At 39.2% G+C, this 13,959-nt stretch overlaps 2 protein-coding genes across 4 annotated transcripts; one reads left to right on the top strand and one right to left on the bottom strand.

Moving 5' to 3' along the window:
* Nucleotides 1–348: 348 nt before the first annotated feature.
* Nucleotides 349–6,625, bottom strand: LOC104000028 (protein NCA1). Of its 3 annotated transcripts, none has more exons than XM_009421963.3 (8): nucleotides 6,436–6,625; nucleotides 3,612–3,880; nucleotides 3,295–3,526; nucleotides 2,767–2,912; nucleotides 2,060–2,147; nucleotides 1,808–1,954; nucleotides 782–931; nucleotides 349–698 (listed from the first exon to the last, which is right to left on the bottom strand). In XM_009421963.3, exons 2-8 carry the CDS (start codon nucleotides 3,869–3,871, stop codon nucleotides 624–626), a joined length of 1,098 nt encoding a protein of 365 aa, XP_009420238.2. In that variant the 5' UTR covers nucleotides 3,872–3,880; nucleotides 6,436–6,625; the 3' UTR covers nucleotides 349–623. The 3 variants fall into 3 exon arrangements, with proteins under 3 accessions (XP_009420238.2, XP_009420239.2, XP_065028118.1); XM_009421964.3 differs by lacking the exon at nucleotides 6,436–6,625 and adding an exon at nucleotides 6,278–6,420; XM_065172046.1 differs by lacking the exon at nucleotides 6,436–6,625 and adding an exon at nucleotides 5,130–5,292.
* A 3,312-nt stretch (nucleotides 6,626–9,937) lies between these two features.
* LOC104000029 (NAC domain-containing protein 79) lies at nucleotides 9,938–11,539 on the top strand. Its single transcript, XM_009421965.3, has 4 exons — nucleotides 9,938–10,079; nucleotides 10,183–10,352; nucleotides 10,442–10,722; nucleotides 10,809–11,539. The coding sequence occupies exons 1-4, from the start codon at nucleotides 10,027–10,029 to the stop codon at nucleotides 11,358–11,360; spliced, it is 1,056 nt and encodes a 351-aa protein (XP_009420240.3). The 5' UTR covers nucleotides 9,938–10,026; the 3' UTR covers nucleotides 11,361–11,539.
* Nucleotides 11,540–13,959: the final 2,420 nt, after the last annotated feature.

The raw sequence follows: 13,959 nt of genomic DNA, 5'->3' as shown, positions 1-13,959 counted from the left end.
TCAAGATCTCAAAGTCCATCCCCCGGGAGGAATTAGACAGACTTACTTTGATCCTACTTACATGAATAAATAAGAAAGACTAAGCGTAGTATAATCATAATACATGGGCGCCGAGAGAAAATCCAGGACGAGGGTGTTGGTGAGGAGTCGTTTTCTGTAATGCATTTGGTAGCACATTTTGACAAAGCGATGAGAGGAATGGGAATAAAGTTGTAGGCCTTTTAGGCACTCCAATAAATTTGCACAATCCTTGTCAGTACAGATTGCTGGCTGGCTGGCCGGCCGGGGCAGGGCATGCTTTTCCTTTGTTTTTCTTACTAAGGATGATCAAACCACCAACTACAGTCATCATCAAAATCAAAGTTTATTAAAATTCCAGGGAACCACTTTAGGCACATAATAATAACATGATATTTCGGCCCTTTTCGTTGTATACACCCAAATCACAGGCCCACAAACCAAACAAGATATATGCACCATATAGAGACAAAGCCCATCTAGTAGTTTTGTGTCAAGCCCACCTGATCAATCCAGAAATGCACAGCACAAAGGTGTCAGGTAGCAGCTACGCGTTGTTCTTCTCTATGCAGTAGATTCGGTGGACATAATAAAGAGGCCTTTTGTCACACGGTAGCAACAGGTTGTTGAGGTTCTTTTTCTGCAAGTTGGTTGCTCAGGAATTCCAGCACCGATTGACGCTGCAATGAGTGGGGGAGGGGCCAAGAACATCAGAACCAACATGAGTTGAATGGAAGGTGAAAAGCGGATAAAAACTAACTACCCTTTGTTCTAATCCAGCTTCACTGGGTTCCAGCTTCAAGGATTCTAGCCAACTTATTGCTTCCTTAAATCCGTCTATTGCCACATCCTCATTTCCCAGATTCCTATCCACGTCCGCAACTTTGGCAAGAGAAATTGCCAGATCAACAACCTACAAAGAATTTAGCCACTTCATAGATAAGCTGGAGAATTAAGCAAAGTTAAACAGTGATGCTACAGAAAACTAATTAACCTGCTCCAAGGAAATGAGGTCCACATTATATTATGTTATAATAGAAAAGGTACCGATTTAGTTATAATATGTCATTCACATTATTTTACAACAACAAAAAAAACCCTGATTATAAAAGAGGTCCACACAAATAATTTTAGCAGAAATGAGTAATTTAATTCTGTTACTTTTATGTGACAGAAATTTGTGCACCTCAAACTGGGCTTATATCGACAAGGGTGATAACTAATGCGGCATGCATGATCAACCAGCCATGTCAGATCCTGACCCCCTGGTTTTTAAAAGGATTAGCAGGATGTATCAGAATTGACTGACGTAACTGATCTCAGACAAGTTCCCATCAATCACAGCAGTCCAAACTCCAAACGATACTCACGGATGGTCCAATTCAAGTCCATCACGATGATTGTGAGCCAATTTCTTCTGGCCAATTTCCAACTAATCTATGATTTATCATGGCCGATATCCATATGCATAAAATAAAAAAGTAAAAAAGATCCCACAGTCTGATTCAGAAGATTCCATCAAACTGGAATCCCATACTATCAATGACAACCGCATTTCCCAATCCTGCTAACTAATGTTAAACAGAAAAATAATCAAGTTCAGTATAAAAACGTACTACTCTTGTCTACTTTCATAATGTTTGACATTAAGTCACAATTTAGATGGCTTTAATCTGAAAGAACAGAAATAATTATTTAAATTACCTATGAATGCATGCATGCATGCATGTGTTAGTTCCTCAAAGCAAGACAAAAGAGGAGAGCCTAAGCCAACAAAATAATTGCTAACCTGGGAAGACAAATTTGTGTGCTCTTTGACTGCATTTCGACGAACATCCAAAGACTTTGCATAGTAACTTCTTGCCGATTGCAGGTCTCCATCATAGTATCTAAGATCTCCTATTTTATTTAATGAAACAGACAGTGTGTGCACCAACTACAAAAAAGAAGCTTGTTTCAAATGCTCAAATAAACATCAAGCCAGGATTCATATATGATATTTTCAGTTACTCAACATTTAATCAAAACTAGAAATAATAACCTCAAGATCTTTGGCAGGCAGCTTTGAGAGGAATTCCACACTCTCTTCATAGTAACCAACAGCTGAACTAGCATCCCCCATTGCTCGACTGCAGGCCCAAGAATATGTTACAGATGTTGATCAGCAATGCATGACTTGTATAACAAAAGAAGGGAATATGGAGCTGTGGTTACATGCCAAGTGGATTTAGTATGAGGTGAAGATGGAAGTCGCAAACACAATTCCGAGGTCAAAGATTGTCAAACAAATAATAATTTGTTTTGGAAAAAAAGCAAAGCAAGCATAATTGAGTTCACCACATCATTCCTTGTTTACACTAAGTTTGAGTGGTCTCTGTGACAACAATTTCCTTCTTGGTAGTCCCATATGCTTGTACTCGAATTACAGTTCTCTTAATCATATATATCTAAATGATCTAGATAGGATTGCATATGCATTTGATGACACCACCACCCACACACCATTGCTGCTCACTAAAGCCTTGCTAAACATAATTATGAATAACATGTATACATGTAATGTAACTTGGGAAGAAAAAAGTTCCAAAACTAGATCGTCAATTATTATACTTGAAAATGCATCATAAAATACCATAAATAAGACTTCATCATGAACAAACAAAAAGTTTCTGATATGTCAAAAACCGTTCCTACAGTGCACACTTGCAAAATACAGTATAGACAAGCTAAGGGCGTAGAAAAACACACCAGCAATCCCCTAGCAGTCCTAGGACAGCTCCAAGCTGTGAACATAACTCGGGTGTATCACCTGACGTCTGCAACTGATCCCTGATATCCTCTGCACAGATACTTAGTCTTGACTTAGCACTCTCTATATTTTTTCCACGGAAGGCCTGCAGATGATGTGTCCCATAAAGTTACACACTTCACCAGATAAAATATAATTCCTTGTGACATCTAAAAACATTAAGCATTAATAAAGAAATCATCAGTTTATCATTCAGAAATTTTCCTGTAAATCGTTTTACACAAGGTCCTGAAAGGATTTTACAACCACCAACTGGATGTGAAACCCCTACAATGGCTATCAAATTCCTAGCAAGGGCAAAAGTAGGGCAACATAGTTTTAAGACCAAGCAATTAGGTGCATTTCGGTATGCTAGGAAAAAGGGTAGAAAAATTGAAATGACCAACTTTAATTAAGCATGATGCAATGTAAAGGAACCTATAGCCCTGGAACACACAGTTATATAGCCAACGATATTTTCCACTCACCCTCATAGCTTGTTGCACTAGAAAAGCACCTCGCTCCATAGAAACATCACCATAGATTACAGTCTTAGGTACATCTTTTACTTCCGTTGCATCTGCATTGCCATGCGACCTCTTGATTCTTGCATGCCCATCAATGAAACGATCAACAACAACCTGAAGATCTGTGTCAGGCTCAATCTTCTCTATGTCAGCACCACACAGCGGGCAATCCTTAAAGCGGGATATGCATACTCTGTAAGTTGGTCAGAAAGTAAGAAACCATAAAATCCTTCAATGAGTAAAGCACATGAAATTTCTCACCTGTATCCACCACTCACCTGCAAAATTTGTGGGAGCAGGGGATACACTTGCTACTTTGATAAAGCAAGCTTTGGCAAATCATGCAGCTCAGAGGTCCCAGTTTAAAAGTATGGGAATCGAAGCCATAGGGACACTTAGGAGATACTGTATCAGAAGGATTGCTTTCTTCGTCACCCTTGTTTTCATTTTCCGCCTGCTGTTTTTCATTATTCACAGATTTCATTGGACAGGCACCACCAACTGAAGCGCCTTTAGCAAATGGACAAAGAGAACTCATATTGCTCAACTGGACCAAGAAAAACATATGGTGTTAGCGCAAAAACAAACTGCTCCTAGACGTGAGAGATGGAACATGACAAGAATCTTTATCCATGCATTTGATAAAAAAGGACTATAAAATCCTTGCATATAAAAAGTAAATGCTGTGTACTGCAGAATTTGTGGGAGGTTGTATACGTGCATATGTATGTGTGTATGTATGAAGTACATGTATGCGTATATGCATATATATTATGTATGAGTAAGTGTACAAGTGAAATATCGCTTCATTTCCTGCATAATAATGGAAATTTCATACTTAACCCTTGAGATGTTGGAGTGAGCTATATAACCGTTAAAAAAGCAAAAACAAATTACAAACACCTATTCTTTTGGGGTTATACATAAAAGAAACTAGACAAGAAACCTCCATATGTACTCCAAAGGAGGGAAATTATGATGGTTCCAGGGCGTTTAAGGGATATATCACTAACTAATGTATAAAAGAAACCAAATTGTAGATAGTTTAACTAAGCATAATTAAAAACACCAACAAGCTAAATCAAACAATTCTATGCTTTGATCCAAATTACAATCTACAACCATCCAAATTAATCAGATTTTGGTTCCTGTGTTTTCAGAAAATTCTAGATCAAAAAATAAAGAAAATCAAGCTTGTCATGGCAAGTCAGCTGCCTCTATCCTATGCTTATGCACTCAAATCAGAAACATTAAAAAAGAAGGCACATGCCATATAATAAGTTTTTATCTCTCTCTTCAAATAAGTATGTAATGATAGATATGAAAGCTACAATTATTCATTATATGTAGAGACACTTAATGTTTTCTTTTTCAACTATTATATGCACATTTTCTCTCCTCTTTATGTCCACTTGTTGCTGCCTAAATCCCAACACCTGAACCCCCTTCCCTCCAGACCGCAAAAAATAAGGCAAATAAGTTAAAATTGATGTGAACCAGGATTGGGTAGCAATCCCCAGTCCCCAGGTCCAAACAGATATACATCTCTTGGTTTAGGAAGGATTAACCACCCAGAAACAAAAGAATCATAACATACAGCAGATTTAAGGATTTTTTGATATGAAATCTGCATTACCGATTCCCCAAAAAAAAAAGAAACACTACCTAAATGAAATTCCAACGCAACGTATGAACACCTAAAAAATGCAAGAGAACTCGCCTTTTGATGATGGTTCATATTCCTGAAATGGTCTTTTAAGGACTCGATTACTAAAAGCAACTAAACATAACGATACCATTTTACTCTGTCCTCAAACTTCACCCTCCAACAATAACACCACTGCTAGCCTATATTGTCTGCTCTGTGCTTACTCCATCCACCATATTTCCAAGATTGCCTTGAGCATTAGCATCATTATTGATTTTCTATGTTAAAGATGAAGCTCGCCCTCTGCTTCTGTTGCTGTGAGAGGTGAAGGTAACAGTAAGTCAATGGAAATCTCAATGACTTGGACTTTAATAAACCAAAACATCTTCATGTAATGTCTTACTAGAAGTTTGTTGGCATTCTCAGGAATCAATAGATACATATTTATTCTCCAGAACATCGCATTATTGATATGAAACATGATGATGAAAAATTAGGTGGTTCGGGTCAAGGTATTGTGTGGCTTGAGAAATGGAGTAGGCATCTAACATATCGGTGGGACAAGTTGGATTATTTGGGGCTTTTAATGAATTATCAAGGTGGAGGGATTGAAGATGAAAGCAAGAAGTTATGTTTCTGTGAGATTGTCTAATAGTTTATTATATCAATGTAAGAATTTATGTTTGGGCTTCACTATAAGTAGTTTATCATTAAATAGAAATTCAAAGGGCCACCAGTTTTGTTCATTTATAGAGAATGATGTAGGAATTAAATGATAGAATAAGAGGAGAAAAATCAGGTTACTAAAAAATGAAAAGCGGTGACATAATATAAGGATAAGTGGCCCAGCTAAAATTCATAAAAGTCGTCTACAAAATCAAATTCGACAAACACCTAATCGTACGCATAAGGAAATATACCTCACCTAATATAACCAAGTATCAAAAAAGATTAATAAAACTGCTTCGTAGATTTTCTTTTAGTTCCCTCTTAGACATCCAACATTTCTCTAGGTATTTAAGTTTTTCTAGGGTTTTTTACTCTCATAAATAAAGCAACCAGCACAAATAGGGGGAAAAAAACCTGGTTATGTTTTTTTCCCTCTTTAGAGCTCCCAAATCAACTACAAATTAGCTAAAACCTTAATTAGGCCATAACCAAGAGTAAAAGAACTGCTCCAAAGAGAAGAACTTTGAAGAACAATCGACATCGGAATCGAAATAAGCAGACCGATCTAATAATCCCTATCAATACAAAATTATCAACAGCACATAACAAATAGCCCGAGAGAAGTACTCGAGCAAGAATCAAGACTTGGTCGTTTCTTGATCCGACACAGCCTCATACAAAGTACACGTCAAAACGGGCACCCTCGGCTGCAAACTCTAATCTCAGCGATCCAAATTCCTCGAGTACACAAAAGGACAACAAAAGAAGAAGAGGAGGAAGGATACTATATCCGATGGCGCGATGGCAGCGGGAAGGAAGTCGTCGCCGCGGTCGCGGGTGGCGAGGGGAAACAACGAGGCCGAGCTGTTGTGGAGATGAGGGATCGGGGATGGGGTTTGAAGCGGAGCCACATAAATTTCTTTGGATGTTAGGGTTCGATTGCGGGAGATATTTTGGGTCGTGATGAGATTGGGTTCGGCCGAGCCCAACATTTTGATTCGGTCCATTTCGATCCGGATTTATAGGAATTCTTATTTATTACCTTGCAATTTTTTTATTATATAATTTAATGTATTTACCATTTTGATGTTATTTTATGAATTGTTTTTCTCCATCGTAATAAAAATTTCTTTTTTTTTCCTTCCAACAAAATTTTAAAAAAAATAAATATTATATATAGTAGTTTGATGATCAATAAATTCTCAGAGATATTTTTTGGGAGATGTCATTTTTTATATTTTTCAAAGGGTGATTCTCATTTGTTATAATAGTTGAAATGTTCATTGATTAATCATCTTTGAATTTTATAATATTTTGAGAAATGGTAATCTGATTCATCTTTGAATATGCTTTATATTATTTTGAGAAGTTTGTTAGATAAAAAAAAATATATCATTTTACTATTTATAATCAATCTTATCCGTCTACTCCCCTTTTGCCTCACTACAATGCTTCCCTTACCTCCATCCTTCTCTATCTCCATCTCTGTTTCTGTTTCTGTTTCCTTCTTCCTCTTCCCTCATCTTCTAACACTCACTGAAGATAAATAAGAGCATCGTTTAATGTTAGTTCGATGTTATTTGTCACTCATTCTTTCTCTTTCCTCATCTTCTGACACTTGATGAAGATGAATAAAGATATTGCTCAGTTCGATATTGTTTATAGCTCTAACATTACTTGTCTCTCATTACTTGAAAAAAAAGAAGAAAAGAGAATAGAAGAAAAAGTATATTTATATTCATTTATAAATAAATATATTTAAAATATTAAAGATTTTTAAAATAAAATTATAAATAGCAAGGAGGGTTGTCAATAAAAATGTTTTTTCTAAACCACTAAAGATACCTATTTAATATCATATAATTTTTTTCTAGATGAGTTGATTTTTATTAGGTCTTGAGTCCATTATTCTTTTGATAAACTTATGTTGTCTTCATCTTGATGGAGACATCAAAAACATTATAAGCCTATGGATATTGCTCCGACCAATTAGAAAAATAAAATCCAAATAGAGACTTTTAAAATAAGATGGTATCTCATATTTAAATATTTATTGCCTTAAGTTATACATAAACATATTGACTAAAATAATGTTGATGATGTCAGAAGAAAAAAGAAAGAAAAAACTACAAGCGACAAAGCTTAGTAAGCTCATTGTTTATCGAAGGGAACAACATTTTCTTTCTTTTGATTGACTTCTCTCATAGAAGAAGATTTAATAACGAGAGTCATCTTCGTTATTGGATTTGGAGATTCGTGCTACATGCTGATATATAAAATATATATTTTAGTGGAATGATAGACAATTAATTACCTCATATATTTCAATTCAAATTTTAAAACTAAGAAACATAAAAGAAAGACTACATAAAGAGTATGAGGCGTAAATTCTTATCATATTCCCTTGTTTTGTGCACATTTATGACGAACAAGAGAAGTGAGAGAAAAAATAAAAGGTAGTGAAAAAATAAGAAGACTACCACGTACTTGCGACAAAATTAAGTATGTAAATGATGTTTGCTTATTATAAATGAATTGATATGGCATATTTCAGTACCATCTATGTGGCAACGATCAACGACTATGATAGTGCCAATAAAAGAGTTCCAAATTGACATGATGCGACATCTCAAATCCGAACAAGATAATCGCTTGCTTTTGACGTTATATAAATCGATACATATACCGTAGAGTCGGTAACCATTAACAGACTATGTACGATCGATCTTCGTTCATAGGTAAAAAAATCGACTCCCTTACCAATGTCAAAGGGGAAGGACTTCGAACACTTAACTCCTTCTAACTTCACTCGATACTAATTTAAACTTCGGAGGGATCGAGTCGAGAAATCTCCCTCCCAGCTTCGATTTGTGTGCATGAGCTCGACGATGAAAAAACAGAGAACTCGTTAAGAAAGAAGACCGCACTCAGAAGACGAGGCTTGAACCCAACCTGACCCGACGCCTACTTCTACTATCCAAGCATTCGTGTGAACGACTTTAAGTATCCAAGATTGGAACGAGTCAGGTTAACACCTTGGCCACGATATAAAGATTTTTCGAATCATGAATGACATTTACTTAGGAACACCGTTCAAAACCCACTCATTATCGCAAAATTGGCATCCAACAGTGGCGATTTGATCCATCAGGATTCTTGGAATAGTGTGTTGTAATTGATAAGTAGAAAGAAGCACGAGTGGAGATGATCCGTGGCCGATGCTGAAAGCACAAGATGGTGGTAGGTAATGGAAAAGGCCACAGATTGGAGGAAGCATTAGCTTCGGCATGTACTTTTAGAGGAGGTTCACCTAACTCAGACCTTTCGATTAGAAGTTTTGTCGTATGTAGAGATGCTAATGTATATTTTTTTTTTTGTCTTTTGTAAGTATTCGTATTTATCTAAATTATTTAAATTAATTTTAAAAGTTAAAACTTAAAAATTATTTGAGTTACTTTTCGATAGTTCATGCATTTTTTTCGATCTTTGGAATTATCTTAAATAGAAGTTTAGTAAGTTTAATCAAGTGCTCAAATAATATGGTTTGAACCCGAATTCAAGTACCTAAATAGTTAACTAGATTTATAATCTTGAGAGTATTATATTATATATATATATATATATATAATTTGTAATGAGCCTTATCTTGATAAATATGATCATGTTTAGGGACTATTGAGATGAACAAATGATTCGTTATCCATGAAGATGTTACTTACGGATGTAACTATTCTTGCAATTCAATTTGGCTGCATTTGTTGCATGCTAATTCTGAAAGGGGTGTTTGAAAGAACACCAACACTGTCCTCACAATCACTCGAGAATCCATGAAGGAGACACCAATCGGACGGCTAGATTCGTTGGACCTCGTGGATAAGTGTGTGTAGGTGAATCGTTTGACCTCGTAGATTGGGCTCGGTAAACAGAAGGGAATTGACATCATGAGCGGCATCAGCGTGAAAGGGTTGGCTTTGATCATTACGGTGGACGGTGAGACAAAGTCAACTCTCGAAGAACAGTTGAAGTTGGCCGCTTGCTCGTTTTAATATTATTATTGTAAGCTACAAACAAATACATGCAAAATTTTACTCAGAATTTAGGAAGAAATGCAGATCATGAGCAGGAAGAAGAGCCGATTTCTTTCACAGCTTTTGACAGCTCTTTTGGTGGCATATGTTTTCCCCAAGCTTTGAACAATGACTTGCTACCAGATGTTCTTCACCTCCAATGGTCAGATACGGCACCGAGTACTCCTCCTCCCATCTCCTTGATCACAGCAATTATATCTCTCAACCAATTGTGTCTTTGGCTAGCGATCATTAAGATTGCCAGGGATTGATTCATCAGTGTACCGGAGTTACGTACTTTGACCAACCATGCAAAATGGCAACACCATCCCTTTGGGAGCGGGGAGTGCCTTGTGCATCAGGTATTCTGGGCTTGCAGGAACTCCTCTATTTAAGTGCATCTCTCTCCCTTCTTTTCTCTTCTTTCTTAGATCCTCAAGCACGCCTGGTCTTCTTGGTTGTTAGAGGTACAGCGATGGAGGAGTGCATGGACTTGCCCCCCGGCTTCAGATTCCACCCCACGGACGAAGAGATCATAACCCACTACCTTTCACCCAAGGTCGTCGACCATGGCTTCTCTGCAAGAGCCATAGGGGACGTGGATTTGAACAGGTGCGAGCCGTGGGATCTTCCAGGTGAGCTCGCCTTCTCTTTCTCCTTGACCCTTTGCTGGTTGAACCCCAGTTTTGGTGTGTTGAGTTCTCCGGCTTTCTTCTTTTCGCAGGCAGGGCAAAGATGGGAGCGAAAGAATGGTACTTCTTCTGCCAAAGGGACAGGAAGTACCCGACCGGCACGAGGACCAACAGAGCCACCGAGGCCGGCTTTTGGAAAGCCACGGGAAAAGATAAGGAGATCTTTAAGGGGAGAGGAGTTCTCGTGGGCATGAAGAAGACCCTTGTGTTCTACAGAGGAAGGGCTCCCAAAGGAGAGAAGACCAGCTGGGTGATGCATGAGTACAGGCTCGAAGGCACTTCATGTCTCTCCCATCTCCCCAAGTATGCGAAGGTACTGTACTGTTCTTCTTCATTTCTGTGTATGTCCTGCGGCAGAGTTATCTCTTTGCATGAAGAATCTGAACTCTACGATCGCAGGACGACTGGGTTGTGTGCAGGATTCTCCACAAGGATGTGGTGCCTGTCTTGGACAGGATCAAGTCTTTTGGAAACGATCCTTTCATCGATCCCCTCTACGGTTGTGCAACAAGGCCCGGTTCAAGTTTCAGCAGCAAAGAGGAGAGCTTCGACTTCAGGAATATTCCGGCAAGCTTCTCATCTATGATGGGCATGGAGAACCAACAGGTGATGAGCCATCAAGTTCCTACGAATCCACCCGCGAATCCTGCGTTCTTCGCACCGGCCCCTCCTCAGAGCTCCTGCTACTTGAACTATCTGCACCGAGAGGACGAAGCATTGATGCTGAGAGCTTTTGCAGCCACGGGAACTGATGCGCCGTGTGCCATCAGGAGGCTTTACAACATGGAGCAGTGCTCAAACCACTCGGTGGGCTGCCCTTCTCAGGAAACGGGGCTGAGCACCGACCACAACACGGAGATCTCCTCGGTGGCTTCGAGGGTGTACGACGACCTCGATGTCCCTTCCTCGACTCGACCAGTTCTCGATCTGGAGAACATTTGGAAGTACTGATGCAACTGAGATTAATGCATCTCGATTGATCGCTCCACCATCATGCAGAGAGATCAAAACTCATTCTGAGGGAACGAGAATTGTGAGGACTGATGTAAAAGCATCGATTCTTTTGTTGGAGCCATCGAACATATGTTAATTCTGTCATATCAACTATCTGGAATTCTGTCATGGATCAACTGGCCTTTGTTTTACGGATCTACTTGTTGCTTTCATCACACACACACCTCTCTCGAATCAATTCAGATACCGATCAGAAAAGAACACAAGATTTGCTTCGGCTGATAACTTACGTTCCATTTCACCCGAAGCAAAGCGTTTCCGTTCCTTCCGAAGACTTGGTGTGAAGAGGAGAACCGCCGTTTCCGCCACAGCCCACCTTTCATGCATCGAAAACCGGAGAAGAAACAGTGAGGAATATTCTCGCCAAACAGTAACCTACTCCTCACGTACCTTTTAACCCCATGCATAACTCGTGCCCATCGTGACTCCACTTCAGCTTTCACTGACTCGATGTACTTAGCTGCTATTTTTCCTTTCTCGATAACAGTAAAAGCATGCAATAACTGTGACGCTGTGCATGCAGTTTCATGCATCAAATAAGCAGCTGGTGATGTTGGTAAATCTCCTCATAACAAAAATGAGCTGAAGTGAATGGATTTGCTGCCTTCCTTGAGGGATTTTTTCCATGAAGGGGGCCTTCAATCGACCAATCATTTGTGGCTCTTTCCATCCATAATTAGATCAGAACTGATTGGTACTTTTTTGAGTTATCCCTGAAGCAATCTTCCCCCATTTTATGCGACTTCACGAAGAAGACACTCACCTTGGTTTCTGTCCACGGGTGTATGAATCGACCACAGAAGCATTGTTGCACACGTTGCCATGCGTACAAGAAACGATCACGCAACGGCACCCTCCGAGATCAACCCCTCTACACTGCTCCATGGAAGTTTACAATCTGAGCTGCAAGAGATCCGCGCTGAGATGGGCTTACGTACATGGATGAGTCTTGCAAGCCACAACCGGAGGTCCGGTGGTCCTCATTCATGGTCCTTTTCTCCAGCATCATTGTTTTTTGCAGGAACGACGGAACCTTAGACTTCAAATGAGGGACTGACACCTAACAAGACCTAGACGAAGGCAAACGAATCTTAGCTTCCGTTATGTGCCGGTGGTTCATCTGAGTTCATCCTCAACATCCTCATCTTTTCTTCCATGTCTCTGTCTCACCATCCGCGTGTACAGTGATCAGGAGCACTCACCAACCTACCAAATTCTGTAGTGCAGGCAAAAGAACCCAAAGCATAAAAGAGTGATGGGACTGTGATGTGTTGGGGTGCTGTGTGGATAGAGCGGGGTCAGTCTGATCAGGTGAACAAGGTTGGCTGACTAGGAGTTCTCTGAAACTGTCTTCTCTCTACCTCTTTGATCCTCTCTCCTTGTTCTTTTAGTGATGTGAGTCAGCATGAAGACTCTTGGAACCCAAATTGTAGAGCGTTGCTTGGTCTATCGAAGAGTTCGATTGGCATTTGTTAACCAGCCAAATTCCAAGATAAAAAAATGATGTGCTACATCTGTGTGATCCCAAAGTCGCCAAGAAACGGATCAGATGCCGACATGAGGAAATTTTCCTCCATCGTTAGACTTGGAGATGAGATCTACACTTGTGGGGACTGTAACATCATGTTTCCTTTAGTCTTGGAGATGAGATCTACGGTGGTGGGGACGGTAACAGCATGTTTCAGTGTGCGGCTTTGCCAAGTGTTGCGACTGCGTTTCCTAGGAAAAATGCGTTGACTGTGTCCTCGGATCTCGGCTTCAGCTGTTAGATTTGCTACAACGTGTCAGATTCGTTTAAGATCCCTCCCGTGGGATGTTTCTTTGTCATCTACTAAGAAAACTTAGTGTAAGAGATAAGATCAAGATAACTTCTTTCGGTGGAGTCTTTGTTTCTTTTGAGGATTGCAGAAAGAAATAATGGAAGGAGCTTAAAAATCTCGTTGACTTCGTCAGAACAATGACTGCACTCGAGTTCCATTAAAAGAGAAAGGAAGAACGTAATAATATTACACGTATCTATCAAAAATTATTTCTTACTTAGGGAATAAGAAAAAACTAATATGAAAAACAAAAGAAACATGAGAAAAATACACACTATATATAAATATTTGGAAGTAATTTATATTATGTTATTGATGATAAAAAATATCATTGATGTCTTGATCAGTCTGGTGTTATCCGAACCCATATACGTTAGGTTTATTCAACGTGTTTTTGAGGTGAAATATTGAACTATCGAGATATCACGTGTTCGAAGATCCATTCAATGTCTAAGTTGGTAATATGAAATATAAGAATATGAATAGTAAAAAAAATCTTCCTTTTCATAATAGAGATGAGCCTACGTACCTTCATGCTGACTGGGGCAATGGGGACCCACATATGGGTCCCAGCAGATCATCAACAGGGACCCACGATAGCTCAACGGCTATAAATTTTAAGACCCACAAATCAGCCTGTTTAAGCGAGACGTCGGTGGATCCGAAACAGAGGTGTCTTAGAGCGCCCATGGGCCGAGCGAAGTGGCGCGGGTGGC

The sequence above is a fragment of the Musa acuminata genome, chromosome BXJ3-10 (assembly GCF_036884655.1).
Source record: "Musa acuminata AAA Group cultivar baxijiao chromosome BXJ3-10, Cavendish_Baxijiao_AAA, whole genome shotgun sequence".
Classification (NCBI taxonomy): Eukaryota; Viridiplantae; Streptophyta; class Magnoliopsida; order Zingiberales; family Musaceae; genus Musa; species Musa acuminata.
The sequence above is the reverse complement of the archived record's forward strand: the minus strand, read 5'-3'. Positions and strand labels throughout refer to the sequence as shown.

Coding starts and splice junctions, on each gene's coding strand:
- LOC104000028 (XM_065172046.1), bottom strand. Junction 2,148..2,766: donor GGACTGCTAGGGGATTGCTG/GTGTGTTTTTCT, acceptor TTGGGCCTGCAG/TCGAGCAATGGGGGATGCTA. Junction 932..1,807: donor ACACAAATTTGTCTTCCCAG/GTTAGCAATTAT, acceptor AATTCTTTGTAG/GTTGTTGATCTGGCAATTTC.
- LOC104000029 (XM_009421965.3), top strand. CDS start 10,027: ATGCAAAATGGCAACACCATCCCTTTGGGAGCGGGGAGTGCCTTGTGC. Junction 10,080..10,182: donor GGGAGTGCCTTGTGCATCAG/GTATTCTGGGCT, acceptor CTTGGTTGTTAG/AGGTACAGCGATGGAGGAGT. Junction 10,353..10,441: donor CGAGCCGTGGGATCTTCCAG/GTGAGCTCGCCT, acceptor TTCTTTTCGCAG/GCAGGGCAAAGATGGGAGCG.